Source organism: Muscardinus avellanarius, assembly GCF_963383645.1.
Source record: "Muscardinus avellanarius genome assembly, chromosome: 11".
Classification (NCBI taxonomy): Eukaryota; Metazoa; Chordata; class Mammalia; order Rodentia; family Gliridae; genus Muscardinus; species Muscardinus avellanarius.
The window spans coordinates 68,273,597-68,289,045 of NC_137797.1; the positions used below are offsets into that span (position 1 = coordinate 68,273,597).

The 15,449-nt window shown below is 54.2% G+C and overlaps 1 protein-coding gene across 1 annotated transcript; it reads left to right on the forward strand.

Moving 5' to 3' along the window:
• Positions 1-5,627: 5,627 nt before the first annotated feature.
• Positions 5,628-12,384, forward strand: KRT78 (keratin 78; the record flags this gene model as incomplete). The annotated part of the gene is made up of 9 exons (XM_080705893.1): positions 5,628-6,069; positions 6,506-6,720; positions 7,609-7,669; positions 8,252-8,347; positions 9,335-9,499; positions 9,819-9,944; positions 11,207-11,427; positions 11,986-12,020; positions 12,101-12,384. Exons 1-9 carry the CDS (start codon positions 5,719-5,721, stop codon positions 12,382-12,384), a joined length of 1,554 nt encoding a protein of 517 aa, XP_080562019.1. The 5' UTR covers positions 5,628-5,718.
• Positions 12,385-15,449: the final 3,065 nt, after the last annotated feature.

The window sequence follows — 15,449 nt, forward strand, 5'->3', positions numbered from 1 at the left end:
TCTGTCCTATATCACTTATACCAGTGTCCATCTCGTCTGTCCTATATCACTTATATCAGTGTCCAGCCAGAAGTAGATGATCAATAGTGTGCGTGTGCACGTGCACACACACACACACACACACACACACACACTCACTCCTGTTTGTCAAATGTGTGGGTGCTCCCAGCTTAGGTGGGCTGGTAGGGATGAAGGAGGGATGACGGGCACTTTAAGAGGAGAACTGAGACTCACGAGGATCTCCAGAGGCTACAAGATGGCAGGAAATCGACAGGACGAAACCAAGTGCAGAGACATTCATTCCACAAGCATCTACTGAGGGCCTGCTGGATGCCAGGCGCTTAGAAGACACAGAAGTGACTCAGCAACTAGATCCCTGCCCTCACGAGCTCACAGGCTAGTGCCGGGAGGCTGGCCGGCAGAGCGAGCCAGGAAACCACTGGGTGTGTTAGGAGGGTTAGGTGCTAACTAGAAAGAAATGGAACAGGAAGGGCATCAGAAGTGTCCGAGGAAGCTGGGCACATGTGGCGCATGCCTGTAATCCCAGCATTTGGGAGGCTGAGGCAGGATGATTGCCGGTTCATGGCCAGCTTCAGCAACTTAGCAAGACCCTCGGCAACTTAATGAGACCCTGTTTCAAAATGAAAAAGGGCTGGGAGTGTAGCTCAGAGGTAGAATGTCCCTGGGTTCAATTCCAAGTAACACACACACACACACACACACACACACACACACACACACACCCCAGAGGAAGGATGGCCTTAGTAGTCCACCTGCCCTTGGTTTAGGGTAGTCAGAGAAGGTGACTTTTGAATAAAGGCCCAAAGGAAATGAGAGAGCAAGCTTGGTGGGTATCTGGGGAGGAGCTAGGAAGAAGAGACAGACAGTGCAAAGGCCCTGAGGCAGGGTGTTTCTGGCATGTTAGAAAGTAAATTAGGGAATAAACTAGGTTAGGCTTTTTTTCATACTCTGTGCATTTCTCTCCTTATAATTACAGCAAAAACTTCTGTAATTACCTATTTAATGTCTGTTTCCTCATCAATCTCTAAGGTCTTGGTGCAGGAGCTGAGCCTTGGTGCCAGACAAATTCCTAACTCAGCAAAAGGGCTGGCTACATTGTAGGCACGCAGCCATATTTTGTTGAATAAATGAATACATGGCATTTGGACCAAAAAAGACATCACCTGCATGTACAAGAATAAGTTTGAGAGTGACTAGAGACAAAGAGATCAGAGTCCGCCATGGTGGCACATGCCTGCAATCCCAGTACTTCATAGGCGGAGACAGAAGGACCACAGGTTCAAGGCCAGCCTCAGCAACTTATGAGACCCTGTTTCAAAATAAAAAGCGTTGAGCCAGGTATGTAATCCCAGCATTCGGGAGGTTGAGACAGGAGGATCGCGGTTCGTAGACAGTTTCAGCTACTTAGTGAGGCCCTTTGAAACTCAGTGAGACCCTGTTTCAAAATAAAAAATAAAAAATAGGGCTGTGGGTATAGCTCAGAAGTAGGATCCCCTGGGTTCCATCCCAGGTACCGCCAACAAAAATAAATAAATAAATAAATAAAAAGGGCTGGAGGTGTAGCTTGGGGGGTAGAATGCCTATAGGTTCAATCCCCAGTAGCAAAAAAAAAAAAAAAAAAAAAAAAAAAGAGGCCGGGGAGTCCTAACCAGGTGGACCTGGTGTGGGCAGCGGGAGGCGTGGCTGGAGACCACAGAAGTCGCGTTGCCAGGGCCTCTCCTGGAGGGGGCGCTCTAGGGCGGGCTGCAGAGCACTGTGAGGCGGAGGCCGGGTAACCTAGAGCAGGGGTATGAGAGGAGTCATGACCCCTGGGGCCTTTGCGCTGCTGGATGTAATGACAACGAGGCGAGGCGTTAGCCTGTGTAGTTTCTCTGCTGCACGATCTGGGACCTCACTGTCCACCTTTGTGTGCTGGAATAACTCACTCAGCTGGTCCCTCTATCTCCACACTGTGGTGTTTTTCTCGGCTACACCCCCAGCCTGTTTTATGAAACGGGATCTCCTTAAGTTGTCGAGGCTGACCTCCAAGCTGTGATCCTCCTATCTCAACCTCCCTAGTCGTGGGATTACAGGCTTGTGCCATCTTACCTGGCCCAGTATGGTTTTCATATGATGTTCACACGGGGGGATCATCTAGTACAACAGCGTTTGCAAATCTGGGGATTCAAGAAGGTCTCTGGGTGTGATTGTCACAGATCAGAATCCATCTCTTTAAATGAACACGTACTGGCCTACTGCATGCCGGCCCCTGTATATCCACCAGGTGGACACTGTGGAGTCATGATCGTGTCTTGTGGTGTTTTCTGAGAAAGTTTGACAGGTGAGCACGAAGAAGACGGGTGGAAGAGGTTCATCTGGGGCTACTGCAGGGAGCCTGGTCTGAGCGGGGTGTGGGTGGTGGCTGCAGCCTGACTGGCTGTGTGGGTGGCCTTGGGCAAGTCCCTCAGATCCCAGCATGAGGGTCAAAGTAGGGTTAGAGGTCACCTGGTGCAATCCTGCAGGTTGCCGGAGGGCGTGCAGGCTCTACACCCCGCCCCAGACCTCTGGAGCCTCACAGTCCTCAAGTGTCAAACAGAGGCCGCAGATTAGAAGACCTTGAAGCTCTCTCTGGGCCCTAATATTATGTATGTAATATTACAAATATGCGGATGTTCCATGGAGGTGGATTTGGCGTTGTGCCAAGTGTGCCCTCCACACGTACCATGGAGAGGGATGGATGATAGAGTTTGGTCCATGCAGCCCTTTCTTATTTTATTTTATTATTTTATTTATTCTTTGGGTGCATCTCATGTTTTTTTTTATATAAATTTTTATTGGTGCATTGTATTCATACATCTCAATGGGATAAAAAACCTTGCGGAGATATACATGCACACATCACCCAATCAGCCCCTACCCAATCTCTAACCCTTCCCTCCCCCTCCCTCCCACCCATGCTTGGCTTCCTGATTGACTTTGATATGTTTAAGTACATCATGTGCTTTAAAGAGTTTCCTTTATCCTCCCTCTCATCCCCTCAGATATGTCACCTTAATTGCTCCTCTATAGGGTCCCTTCTTCATCTAGAGCTCCCCTGTTACCCATTTCATTCATATATATATATATATATATATATATATATATATATATATATATATATATATGATTTGTGGTACTGGGAATGGAACCCAGGGGCATTCTACTTCTGAGCTATACTCCCAGCCCTATTTTTTTTTCTATATTTTGAAACAGGATCTCACTGAGTTGCAAGCGCATGCCACCACACCTGGCTCTTTCTAATATTTTGCACATTAAGAAAAGCATCTGATTTCTTATTTTTTGTGACATTTCACTATAAATGCCATAATTTTGTTCTCCCTTTTGGCTGGGCAAAATTCCATTGCATATATATCCCATGGTTTTGAAATCCACTCATCTGTTGAAGGACATCTTGGCTGGTTCCACAGTTTGGCAATGGTGAACTGTGCAGCTATGAACATGGTTGTTCATGCATTAGTTTGGTATTTTGGTTTTCATTCTTTTTGGTAGATACCCAGAGGTGGTATTGCTGGATCATATGGTAAGTTCGTTTTCCTTCTTCTGAGGATCTTCTATACTGCTCTCCAAAGTGGTTGCACCAACTCGCAATCCCACCAACAATGTATTAGAGCTTCTATTTCTCCACACTTATTCCCACTTACTGAAAACCTGAAAGCTAGAAGGTGAGTACCTTTGACAGGATGATCCACTCACAACCAATTTGTTTTTAAATAGAGGTCACTTGGATCTGGAAATCTGCTGAGAGATTAGGTGAGGCAGCGGCAGCTTCTAGTGCTTCCTGGCCACACAGTTGAAGAAACCCGCTGGCCCTTTGCTGTTGAGCAGGCCCCAGTTCCAGGCCTGCCATGCAACAGGCTCCGGGCCCGGCCTCGCTGGTTCCAGACCCGGCCTTGCTGCCATGCAGCCCTTTTTTTTTTTTTTTTTTTTCTGTTTTTCTTTTTTGGTGGTACTGGGGATGGAATCCAGGGGCCTTCTACCTCCGGGCTACACTCCCAGATCTATTTTATATTTTATTTGGAAACAGGGTCTCTTACGCCAGTTGAGGCTGGCTTCGAACCTGCGTTATCCATCTGACTTTGCCTCCCAAGTGCAGGTATTACAAGCGTGGGCCACCATGCCCGGCTTCACGCAGCCCTTTCTAAGCACATCCTGCCGTCTAGAGTAGAGGCCGAGCCTCCGCAAAGTGGTCGCTGTGGGGAGGGTAGGGAGCTGTGTCCTCAGTGGGATCCCAGCCAGTTCCCAGCTCTTCTCTCTGGACTCTGGGCAGCACCACACTGCTTCGTCTGTCCTTGGGGACGCCGGGACACGGACCCACTGTTGGGTCTTCCTCTTCTCTCCTTGGTGTCACCTGGCCCCTCGTTCCCCAGACTCCTCCTTTTCTCCTTCATCATCACAGGGTGCTGTGGATGGGGCTGGGGAGGAGGAAGGGGCTTGGGATCCTTTGGTGGAAGTGCGTCCTGCATGGTTGTCTGTCCTGCCTGTCAGTGGGGTTGTTGTAACTGCCTAGTGTGACTTCCTCATTGCGTGCCTCTTGGGTGTTCAGTGTGCTTTGAGTTGCATTGTCAAAGGCACCAGTCTCCTCTCTTTCCAGTGCACCGCGCTCTAGAAAGGGGGCAGAGGACAGGGAGAAGTAGCCTCTTTCCATGTAAAGAAGAAGCCACAGCTGTTCCTCAAATCCAAGCCATCTTACCCTGCAGACCAGCAGGAAGCTGAGCCCCCCTCCCGGGTCTTGCCTCAGGGGGGAGCTCACCCTCAAGTGCTTCTCCACTAACTACCCTTTCTGCTCTGAGACAGAATCCAGCCTGTGGAGAGCCCTCTGTTTCTATCCCCAGCCTCCCCTCCTCAGTAGTTTTCTAAATACCCGTTTTATTTTGGAGCCGGGGTGCCTCTGACTTGTACCCTGGACCTGCAGAGCTTGACCCAGGTGGGCGGGCTGGGCTCTGGGTGTGTGGGAGGAACAGGGACACAGGCTGGGCTCAGAAACGCTGCCCATGCAATCCCAGATGGAATGCCTGCTTCGAGCGGGTGGTGCCTCATGGATGATTGCTGGGTTGGGCAAAAGGAGGGACTGGGACACCCTGCTTTTCTGTGTCATTTCCAAATCCTGAAGTGTCTTTTAGCTCTTGAAGGCAGCAGCACCTGTGCGAGCCTCCTGCACCGGGCCTTCCTTCTCCACCTCCCTGGAGAAGCTCCCTCTCCCCTCTCTGGCACCCTGGGGTGCTCTGATGCCTCATCAGAATCCCTTCCGTCTTCCTCTTCTCTAACATCCCTCCCCTCCTTCCCTATCTCCTCCAGGAAGCCTTCCTTGAATGGCCCTCAGCCATCGCTGCCCCCGTTCAGCACGGTTTTTCTGGGCCTTGGGTGGCTTCCTTGTCTGCAGGGTGGGCCCATCTCTCCCACCAGCCCAGGGCTCCCTGGACAGGGCCTGGGTCTCCTTCTCCCTTGGGTTCCACATGTGCTAGACGCCTTCTCCAGGTGTGTCAGCGTAAGTCAGCTGGAGCCAAGTGCCAGACACAGTCAGGTCAAGGGCATCTTGCTCTCCAAGGCCCAGCCCAGGGACGGGAGGGGATAAAAGTCTCGTGCCGGGGCCCCGGGGCAGGAACACACACACCTTGACCATCTCTTCTTTTGTCTGCTGTGCGGCTGCCTGTCTCTGCCATGTCTCTCTCCCCATGCCGGGCTCGCAGGGGCTTCAGCGCTGGCTCAGCCTGTTCTTTCTCAGGGGGCCATGGCAGGGGCGGTTTCAGCAGCAGGAGCCTTAGTCCTTTCAGGGGGTGCCGAGGGGGATCTCGGGGGAGGGCCTGGGGGCCAGGGGGAAGGTTTGGGAAGGGGAATGGTGGGTCTGGGCTTTCCCTATGCCCTCCCGGGGGTATCCAAGAAGTGACCATCGACCAGAACCTGCTGACCCCGCTGAAGATTGAGATCGACTCCCAGTTCCAGATGGTGAGGGCGCAGGAGACCCGAGAGATCAGAACCCTCAACAACCAGTTTGCTTCCTTCATTGACAAGGTGAGGCCCACTCAGCCTAGCCCCTGTCGCTGGGCCTCCCTCCGAGGAGCCGCTCTTGAGGAGCAAGGAGTGGGGGGGTCTGATCTCCTTCCACCACTTTCCCAATGGCTTCTGCAGGAGAAAGTCCTCCTGTGGCCTAACTGGAGTCTCCCTGGTTATGGCGAGACCTGTTGTTCCATGGCTGGGGTCAGAGATAGGCAACAGGTGGCCGACAGGGGGAAGACCCTTCCCTGTTAGGCTGTCTGATCCTTTTGAAGTGCACAGGCTGACACGGAAGGTTTGTGAAGGGGAATGGGCTGGAAGGCAGGGGAAGGGGGAGGGCTGAAGGGAGGGTCCCTGAGGGTCCCTGATGGGAGGGCTGATGGGAGGTCACTCGCCAGAGGCTGTGCCTGGGGAGTCCCACAAAAGCCGCAGGGACCCTGTGCTTGGGCTGCAGGTGCGGTTCCTGGAGCAGCAGAACAAGGTCCTGGAGACCAAGTGGCACCTGCTGCAGCAGGTGAGGGTGGGCGACGGCCCCCGGGGCCTGGAGCCTGTCTTCGAGGACTACCTGTGCCGCCTTCGGAGGCAGCTGGAGCAGCTGCAGCAAGAACGAGGGTCTCTGGATGTCGAGCTGAAGGCCTTCCGCGACCAGGAGGAGGAGTACAAGGCCAAGTAGGCACACTGAAGTTTGCCCCATGGGGTCTGGGGCACTCAGATGGTCTGTTAGCCCGAGGGCTCGGGGTCACAGCACGAGCCGAAGCCCATTTTCTTTGGGCCCCAGGTGTGAGGGCTCCTGTTTCTAGCTGGAGCTGGGAAGGGCTTCTTTCAACAGTGCCTAAGTGGGTTTTCTCAAGAAATTCCTGCTTAGCAGGCTGTGGGCTGAAGTGACTCAGATGTTCTCTGGTCTCAGGAGTGGAAGGAAATCTATTTAGTGGGACCATCCCCAGGCCCGTGGCATGATTCACTGCGGGCTGTGGTTCTGGGCTCCCCAGGTAGGTCGCCCGGTGGTGTTGAGAGAGCCCTGGACTGGCAGGGCGTGCGTGCTGGAGAGACCGTGAGCAGTGATTGGCTGTGTGGCCCGGGGCAGCCTTCCAACCTCTCCCAGCCTCAGTTTCCAAATATTTGCCTTGGGAAAACATCTCCCACCTTTCTTACCTCCCAGGCAGGGCTGGTGGGAGTGGGGAATGAGGTCGAGGAAGGAAGGCCCTGGACGGAGCCCGGCATTGAACTGGAGGCCTGGGTTCCAGGTCTGCCCTGGCTGGCCAGTCATGCATGGGATCCCTTTTCTCTCTGATTAAAAACTCAAGCTGCCCACTGCAGCTGCAGATGTGTGCGGTGAGCGAGGACAGTGAACGTGCCCCAGAAACAGGCCAATTGTCATGGGGAAGAGGGATTTAATGGTGGCGCGGGGTCATGGCTAGGGTGTGCAGAGCCTCCTGACAGGAAAGACGAGGAGGGGCGGCCCGGGTCTGCTTTGGGCGTGCCAAGCCGGGCTCTTCTCAGGAGGGCATGCGTGGAGGCAGACCTTAGGCTCTGAGTCCTTTTCTACTTACTTGGCAGGTATGAGGAGGAGGCCTTCAAGCATGCTACAGTGCAGAACGATTTTGCCATCCTTAAGAAGGTAGGGGAGCCAGGTGTGGTGGTATGCACCTGTAATCCTAGTACTTGGGAGGCCGAGACCAGACCATTCCAGGTTCGAGGCCTACCTTAGCAACTTAGTGAGACCCTCAGCAACTCAATGAGACTGTATCAAAATATAAAATAAAAGGGGCCGAGGGAATAGCTTGGGGGTAGACTGTCTCTGGGTTCAGTTCTCAGTACCAAAAAAGAAAGCGAGCTCCCCGTGGAGCCTGAGTCTGCTCCTAGCCTGGGAGGTCAGAGGGTGGAGGTCCTCATTGAGGACCCAGGGCTCCCATCCCCAGGAAATGGCACAGGGACCCCCCAAGACAAGACCCGATTGAGGCCCTGCACGGCCAGCTCCGGGGGTCACTGTGGGAGAGGGTGGGCAGGCAGTGGAAGAGGCAGAGTGGACGGGATCAATCAGGGAAGGCTTCCCCAAGGTGGCGTGGGGCAAAGTGTGGCACTGGGGAGCGAGGAAGGGGTCTCCGGAGACAGTGGCGGGTGGGTGCACCGAACTCCTGAGCCAGCCCGGGGCCCGCACAGAGGGAGGGGAGGGTACATGCTTCTGCCTCCCTGTCCCCAGGACGTGGATGGGGTTTTCCTGAGCAAGCTGGAGCTGGAAAGCGAGCTGGAGTCTCTGAAGGAACACATCTGCTTCTTGAAGCATCTGTATGCAGAAGTGAGGCTCTGCCAGGGGAGGGGATTGAGGAGGGGGCCGGGTGGGCTGCCCCCTGTGGCCCGCAGGGAACCGTTAGGGTGGCTTGGATTTGGGGTCATCGGTCATCTGACAACCAATTACCGAGAACTTACTTTGTGGATTGCTAGGTGATGGGGCTGCATCTACACTTAACCAGACAGCCGGGCGTGGTGGCGCACGCTTGTAATCCCCGCGCTTGGGAGCAGAGACAGGAGGGTCGCTCAGGTTCGAAGCCAGCCGCGCGCGCTGGCTTAGGAGACCCTGTTTCCAAATAAAAATGTAAAAATAGGTCTGGGAGTGTAGCCCGGAGGTAGAAGGGCTTCCAGGAACCCCAGTACCACCAAAACAAAACAAAACAAAACAAAACAAAACAAAACAAAAACAAAAACCAGACAAAACCCACGAAGCTTGTTTTCTATGGGAAGACAGGCATAAGTTCTAGGCTTAGTAAAGAAGTAAGCTATTTAGCATGACAGAGGGTGATACATGCTGCGGAGATGGGGGAAGGAGGACTGGAAATGGGGGGCAGGTGGTGACGGCAGGTAGGCCTTACTTAGAAGCCAAAGGCTTCGTGAAGATTTGGAGGGCACGAGGAAGTTCACCCTGCGTCTGGGGTTGCGGGCACAGGAACCAGCCAGCTGGGTTTGCGTCCCTGAGGACAAGTGGGAGGCCTGGACGGCAGGAGAGTAGCAGCGGGTGGGAGAGGCGTGTGTTAAGGAGAGTGGCGGGGACAGGTGACTCGGGGCCTCGCGGCCATTTTCATTTAATGTCCGCACCGCGAGTTTCTAGAGACCGCTTTCATAGCCCTTATTTTCAAGTGAGGAGACCGAGCCACGCAGAGGGCGGGCCAGACACAAGGCCACCCAGTGTGCAGTGTAGTGTGGGCAGAAACTCAGGCGCCCTCTGCCAACCTGGGGCCCCGGGGGCGAGGAAGCCCGGGCGGGTGGCCTGAGCCAGTCTTCCCTGCAGGAGCGGGGCCAGCTGCAGACCCAGGAGAGCGACACGTCCGTGGTGGTGTCCATGGACAACAACCGCTGCCTGGACTTCAGTGACATCATTGCTGAGGTCCGCGCCCGGTATGAGGAGATCACCCAGACCAGCAAGGCCGAGGCTGAGGACCTGTACCGGACCAAGGTGCCTGGGCAGGGTGCCGGAAATGGCCGGCTCTCCATGTCCATACCCTAGGGGGTCACCGGCCTCAGTCCCTTTGGGGAGTTCTGACAGCCTCCCTGAAGGCCCGTGGCAGGGTGGGCAGGGCTGCAGCCCACCTCCAGGAGAGAGGCATGCGGGGAAACCGTGGGAGACAAGCGTGGCCTCTGTAGGCACGCACACCAGGTCCTGGTCTCAGCTGTTACCCCACCTGGGAAGATGTGGGGGGTGGCCACAAGGGCTGAGAGACGGTGTCTGCCATGGTGCTGGGGTCCAGCAGCACTGTCGCCTCTGTTCCCCTCAGTACCGGGAGCTCCAGGCATCTGCCCAGCTTAATGGGGACAGCATGCAGGAAACCAAGGTCCAGATGTCCCAGCTGCAGCAAGCCATCCCGAGGCTGCAGAGCCAGATCTCCAGCCTCAAGGACCAGGTCAGCACCCAAGGCTCCCAAGGCCGCGCCTCCGCTGACCCGCCAGGCTCACCAGAGGGCTGTAGGGGGGACCTGGAGCCTGGCTGGGGCTTTGGGTAACTCTGGGGTGGAAAGACCCTCATGCCCCCTCCAGGATGAATTCCGCCTGAACAGTGGCTTTTCTGGGAGAGGGCCACTGCACTCCACAAACCCTGGGGGACTGTTCCTTGCAATCTGCATCCAGGTAGACGCCTTGCTTCCAGTTCCTTAGAGAGAGGGTACGTTTATCTCTTTCTCATTTCTTCTTGTGACTTTTACTCCTCAAACTGAACAGGGACTTAAAGGCCAGTCATGGAACCACCTTTAAGTGCCCTGGAAGAGACCTTCTAAAGCGTGGGAGTTGGGGCTGGGAAGAAATAGGGGAGGCTTTCTTGAGGAGGTGTCAAGGGAAATATATTAGTTCCTAGGCTGTCATGCAAATTAGTACAAACTTGGTGGCATAAAATAGCAAACATTATTCCTTCATGGTTCTGGGGCCTGGAAGTCTGAGGTCAAGGCGTTGGCAGGGTTCTGCTCTATCTGGGGTGCTGGGGCGGATCGTTCCTAGCTTCTGGTGGCCCCTGGGATTCCTCAGCATCCTTATTTTATTGCCGCCTTTCTCTGATCCCAGCTTCTGTCTTCACACAGCATCTCTCTGTGTCTCTGTGTCCTGCCCCTTCCTATAAGGACACCAGTCCTTGGACTTAGGGATCCACCCAAATCCAGTATGTTGTCATCGTGAGATCCTAACTCATTATGTCTGTGAAGACTCTGTTTCCGAATAAGGTCACATTCTGAAGTTTTGGGTGGCTGTGCAAACTTAGGGGGAAGTCAGGCGTGGTGGTGCACTTCTGTAATCCCAGTACTTGGGAGGCTGAGACAGGAGGATCAAAGGTTTGAGGCCAGCCTCAGTAATTTAGCAAGCCTCTCAGCAATTTAGGGAGCCCCCGTATCAAAATAAAACATAAAATGGGGTGGGGGGTGTAGCTCAGAGGTAGAATGCCCTTTAGTTCCATCCCCGGTACCACACACAAAAATAACCTGAGGGGACCCTGTTTATCTTTTCCCTTAGAATGAGAGAATCTGGTGTGTGTGTGTGTGTGTGTGTGTGTGTGTGATCATGGAGAATTCTGAGCTCATGAGACGGGTCCACTGTAGCCTTCAAGTTACATGCACAGTGGGTGCTTTGGGAGGACGGGTTAGACTTCCAGCTACTCTCTCCCTCATTTCTACCCCTCTTTCAGAATGCCAGCCTGCAGTCGGCTATTGGTGACGCTGAGCAGCGTGGGGAGCTGGCCCTCAGGGATGCTCAGGCCAAGCTGGGCGAGCTGGAGGACGCTCTGAGGACGGCCAAGCAGGACATGGCCCGGCTGCTGTGCAAGTACCAGGAGCTGATGAGCACGAAGCTGGCCCTGGACGTGGAGATCGCCACCTACCGCAGGCTGCTGGAGGGCGAGGAGTGCTGGTGGGGCAGCTTGGAGGGCCTGGGAAGAAGCGACTGGTGGGGGAGGAGGCGGGCCTGCCAACACTGCACTCTCCTCTCTCAAGGGATTCTGAGAGATTTCTTGACACTCTGAGTCACTAAGGGCAGCCAAGTCTGCTGAGAGGGATTTTAAATTGGGGATTGTGGATTTTATGTGCTAAGAGGATAGATAAACTGCTCCTAGAGGCATACAAATACCTAGGGAGGTGCTGGGTGTGGTGGTGTCTGCCTATAATCCCAGTACTTGGGAGGCTGAGACAGGAGGATCACAGCCTCTGCAACTTAGTGAGACCCTGTGCAATTTAGTGAGACCCTCTACAACTTAGTAAGATTCTGTTTCAAAATAAAAAATAATATAGGGTTGGAGATGTACCTTGGTAGAATCCGGGGTTCAGTCCCCAGCATCATCATCATCAACACACACACACACACACACACACACACACACACACACACACACACCATAATAAAACCAAAACCACAGTTGGGGATGCATTCTGTGTAGCCTTTCTTAGCACTTCTTCTTGTTCTTTTCCTTAGGATGTCTGGAGAGTGTGCCAGGCAGGTCTCTATCTGTAAGTAACAGGGGATTCTGAGAGTGGGAACCCAAGGGGCACCGAGGATGTCGCCATGACCCTGGTACATTTCTTGGCAGCCACAGTGGGAGGCAGTGCCGGGGTGTCTGGAGGAGTCTGCGGTGGCCTGGTGGGCACTTGCGGCCTCAGAGGTGGGAAAGGCCGCTTGGGATCTGGCTGCTCCAGCATCGTGACTGGAGGCTTCGGTGGCACCCTGTGCTCTGGAGAGGACCCTGCTCTGGGCTCCTGCTCTGTGTCTGGATCTGGCTTCAGCTCCTGCTCCAACTCCAGCTCCAGCTCCAGTCGCCACACCATCCTGAAGAAGACGGTGGAGTCGAGTGTAAAGACATCCATCACGTACTGAGTGACCCGGGCCCCCTTCTTCCTCAGCCATCAGCCCTGCGCCCACCCCATCCCCCAGCTCTGGGTGGCCAGCTCCATGCCCAGTGGATTCCAAGAGTCAATAAAGGCCCACCCACTTGCTGTTCAGAGAGCTTCTCCTGGCTGGCCTTGCTCTGCACACTGATTTGCATCTCATTTGTGTGGTACCCACCCCATGTTCAAGTGTGCTCGGTGGCTTCTCCCTGGGCATCCTAGTGAGCTGGTCAAGGAAGTCCTTTAGGCTCCCCAGTGGGCCCCTCGAATGTGCTTCATCTCCTCCAACTCCACTGACATCTTAGTGGTTCTTGTGGGTTCTTCCCTGGTAAGTGCCTGCTGGAGAATAGTTCTAGTCTTGACTCTGGGAGCTCCCTTCATCCCTGTTCCTCCGTCTCCCTAAGTCTGTACTCAAATTTTCTCCTGGAAAGCTTCTCTAATTCCTCTGTTGTGCCCTTCCCGTCCCTGGCACGTTCTGGCTGCACCGGGTGCTGTTCTGAGTCTGTGTCTGCTGGTTCTGGTTGGGGACTCGGCTTCTCTGTTAGCCTGGACCACAGGGCAGGCTCTGCACCCAGGAAGAGGATCTCAGCTCAGCTCAGCTCAGCTCAGCTCAGCTCAGCCTGGGGGTGTGATGGAGATTAGGGGCTGAACTCTGCCCCTACCCCTTCTCTCTGGGTCCCATCCCACCCGCAGGCCTGTCTGAACACGAGGCTGGAAGCTTCTCCTTTCCTCTCTTTCAGGAAGTTCTGCGGGAAGCCAGGAGTATGGGCGCCAGGGCCAGGCTGGGAGAGGCAAGGAGGACCGCCTTTCCACCCACCCTGGCAGCTGCCGGGCTTCTGCTATGGCGCCTTCCCTTTCTCCCTTTTTCAGACCAAGGTGGAGACCTGGTTTAACCCTCAGCTTCACACCTGGGCGGCGGGGGTCACATACCTCTCCTTGTGTTAGGGGAGGGCAGCCTTCTTCTTATCTCCATGGATCTCTCCATCAGTGGTCCAAGAAGAGGCCTTTTGAGCCTTGTGCGAAGCAGGCAAGAGGCTGAGAACGTGGCCCTGTAGCTGGAAGTCCTGGCTGCAGCCCAGCTCTGCCACTTCCTTCTGTGGACTTTGATCCAGGGACTTGCCCTCTTCCGTGCCTTGGTTTCTTCCTCTGTAAAAGTCATTAACAACAATTCCTGCCCCGTGGGCTTGTGTGGGATGGTGCCAGCCAACATCCCAGGAGGAAACAAAACTCATCCCAAATAGCTCAACTAAATTGACTTTTTTTGTTTTGTAAACAATGACACTCTCCATTTCCCCCTTAGAGGATAGTCTTTCTTCAGTGCTTAAGGACTCGGCTCCTTACATGGGCTGAAGGAGGCTGGGTGGCACTAGCTGTCTAAACCCGGGTGGGGGTGTTCAGTCCTCCCTGGCTCGGCCTGGATCCCTGGCCACCCTGCTGTGAATCGCTCAGAGGCCTGGGAGATGTCCCTGATGGCTGCGGCTTCTGGTGCATTTCCAATGATGAATTATTTTTGTACTGGGGGTTGAACCCAGGGACACTCTACCACTGAACTATATCCTCAGCCCTTGTCATTTCTTATTTTGAGACAAGGCCTCACTAAGTTGCTGAGGCTGGCCTTGAACTTGCGATCTTCCTGCCTCAGCCTCCCTAGTTGCTAGGGTTACGGGCGTGCACCATTGTGCCTTGCTTGGATGATGAACTTTTAAAAATTTTTTTGCTCTTTAATTTTTTTTTGGTAACTGGGGATGGAGCCTAGGGGTTGATTCTACCTCAAAGCCATATCTTTAGCCCTTTTTAATTCTTTATTTAGAAACAGCTTCTTGCTAAGTTGCTGAGGCTGGCCTCAAACCCGTAATCCTCCTGTCTCAGCCTCTCAAATACTAGGATTCCAGGCATGCACCACCAGGCTGGACTGGAATGAGGATCGCTTTCATGACCTTGTTTGGGGTATATACCAGATGCAGTTTATGCAACAAATTTCACGTGTCTGTGGCTCTTTTTGGCCTGGCCTTTGTCCCTTCCTTTCACATGAGGGGCGGCAGCAGCAGCTGCGGCTTCGGGCCCCTCTCTTCTAGTCTCCTGGCAGTCCCTCCTGGCAGCTGGGAGGGACTCTGGGTGCCTGATAGTCTGCAGACCTGCAGCCCCAAGGTGACAAGCAGCAGCAGGTGGCAGCTCCCCCTCACCTTGGAGGGTGGGATGGGAAGAAACCACTCCTCCTTGGGCTGGTTAAATGATATTAGTGGGAGGCCATTGGTTTGGAAAGGCGCCTGCACTTAGCACTAACAGACCAACCATGCGAAGTTTCACTATAGTGGCCGAGCTCTAGTTCACTGAAGGAGCTCTAGTTCACGCGGCCTCTGCACTGCCCTCTGTGTCTTGTAAGCGTGGTCAGATCTTGTCGTTGGTGGGAGTCCTCTAACCTGCTTTTTTTCCCTCAGGGCTGCCTGATTCACTGATGGATTAGTTTTACTTTGTTCTATTTATTATCGTTCCAATAAATTCTACTAATTTTAAAACTCGGAGTCTTTCCTTTTAAGAACAAATAGATGGTCTGAGCTAGGATATGTCAAAGTCGGGTGGAGAGTAGTGTGGGGGAGGCAGAGTGGCTGCCCGTGGCCCTGTCTGGGCTGGACCTGTGGGCCGTCCGGCTTGGGTGGGAGGGAGGCCCCCGTGCACCTGTCCCCAGCTCCTGGCACCCAGCCTGGTGCAGAGGGCATGCTTGGTAAATACGTGGCAGAGTTGCGTGAGTGAATGTCAGGCTCTGGGGTGGGGCGCATTTGTGTTTACAGCCCCACTCCCACTCCCACCACCCCAGCCATCCTGACTCAGAGGGCTGACATCACTCCCTTGCCAGGGGCCCACTGCCGGCTCCTGGAGGCTAGGCCCCACTCACAACTCTCTCCCCTCCCACGCTGCCCAGGGAGAGATAAGGGAGGCTGAGAAAATGATTGCATCCTGGGAGAGGAGACAAAGGTTGCTGGGAAGTCACAGCTCCATCTGGGGATCACAGGCCATCCTTTTTCCAAGGACTTTTGCTGTGCTTATAGGCAGAAG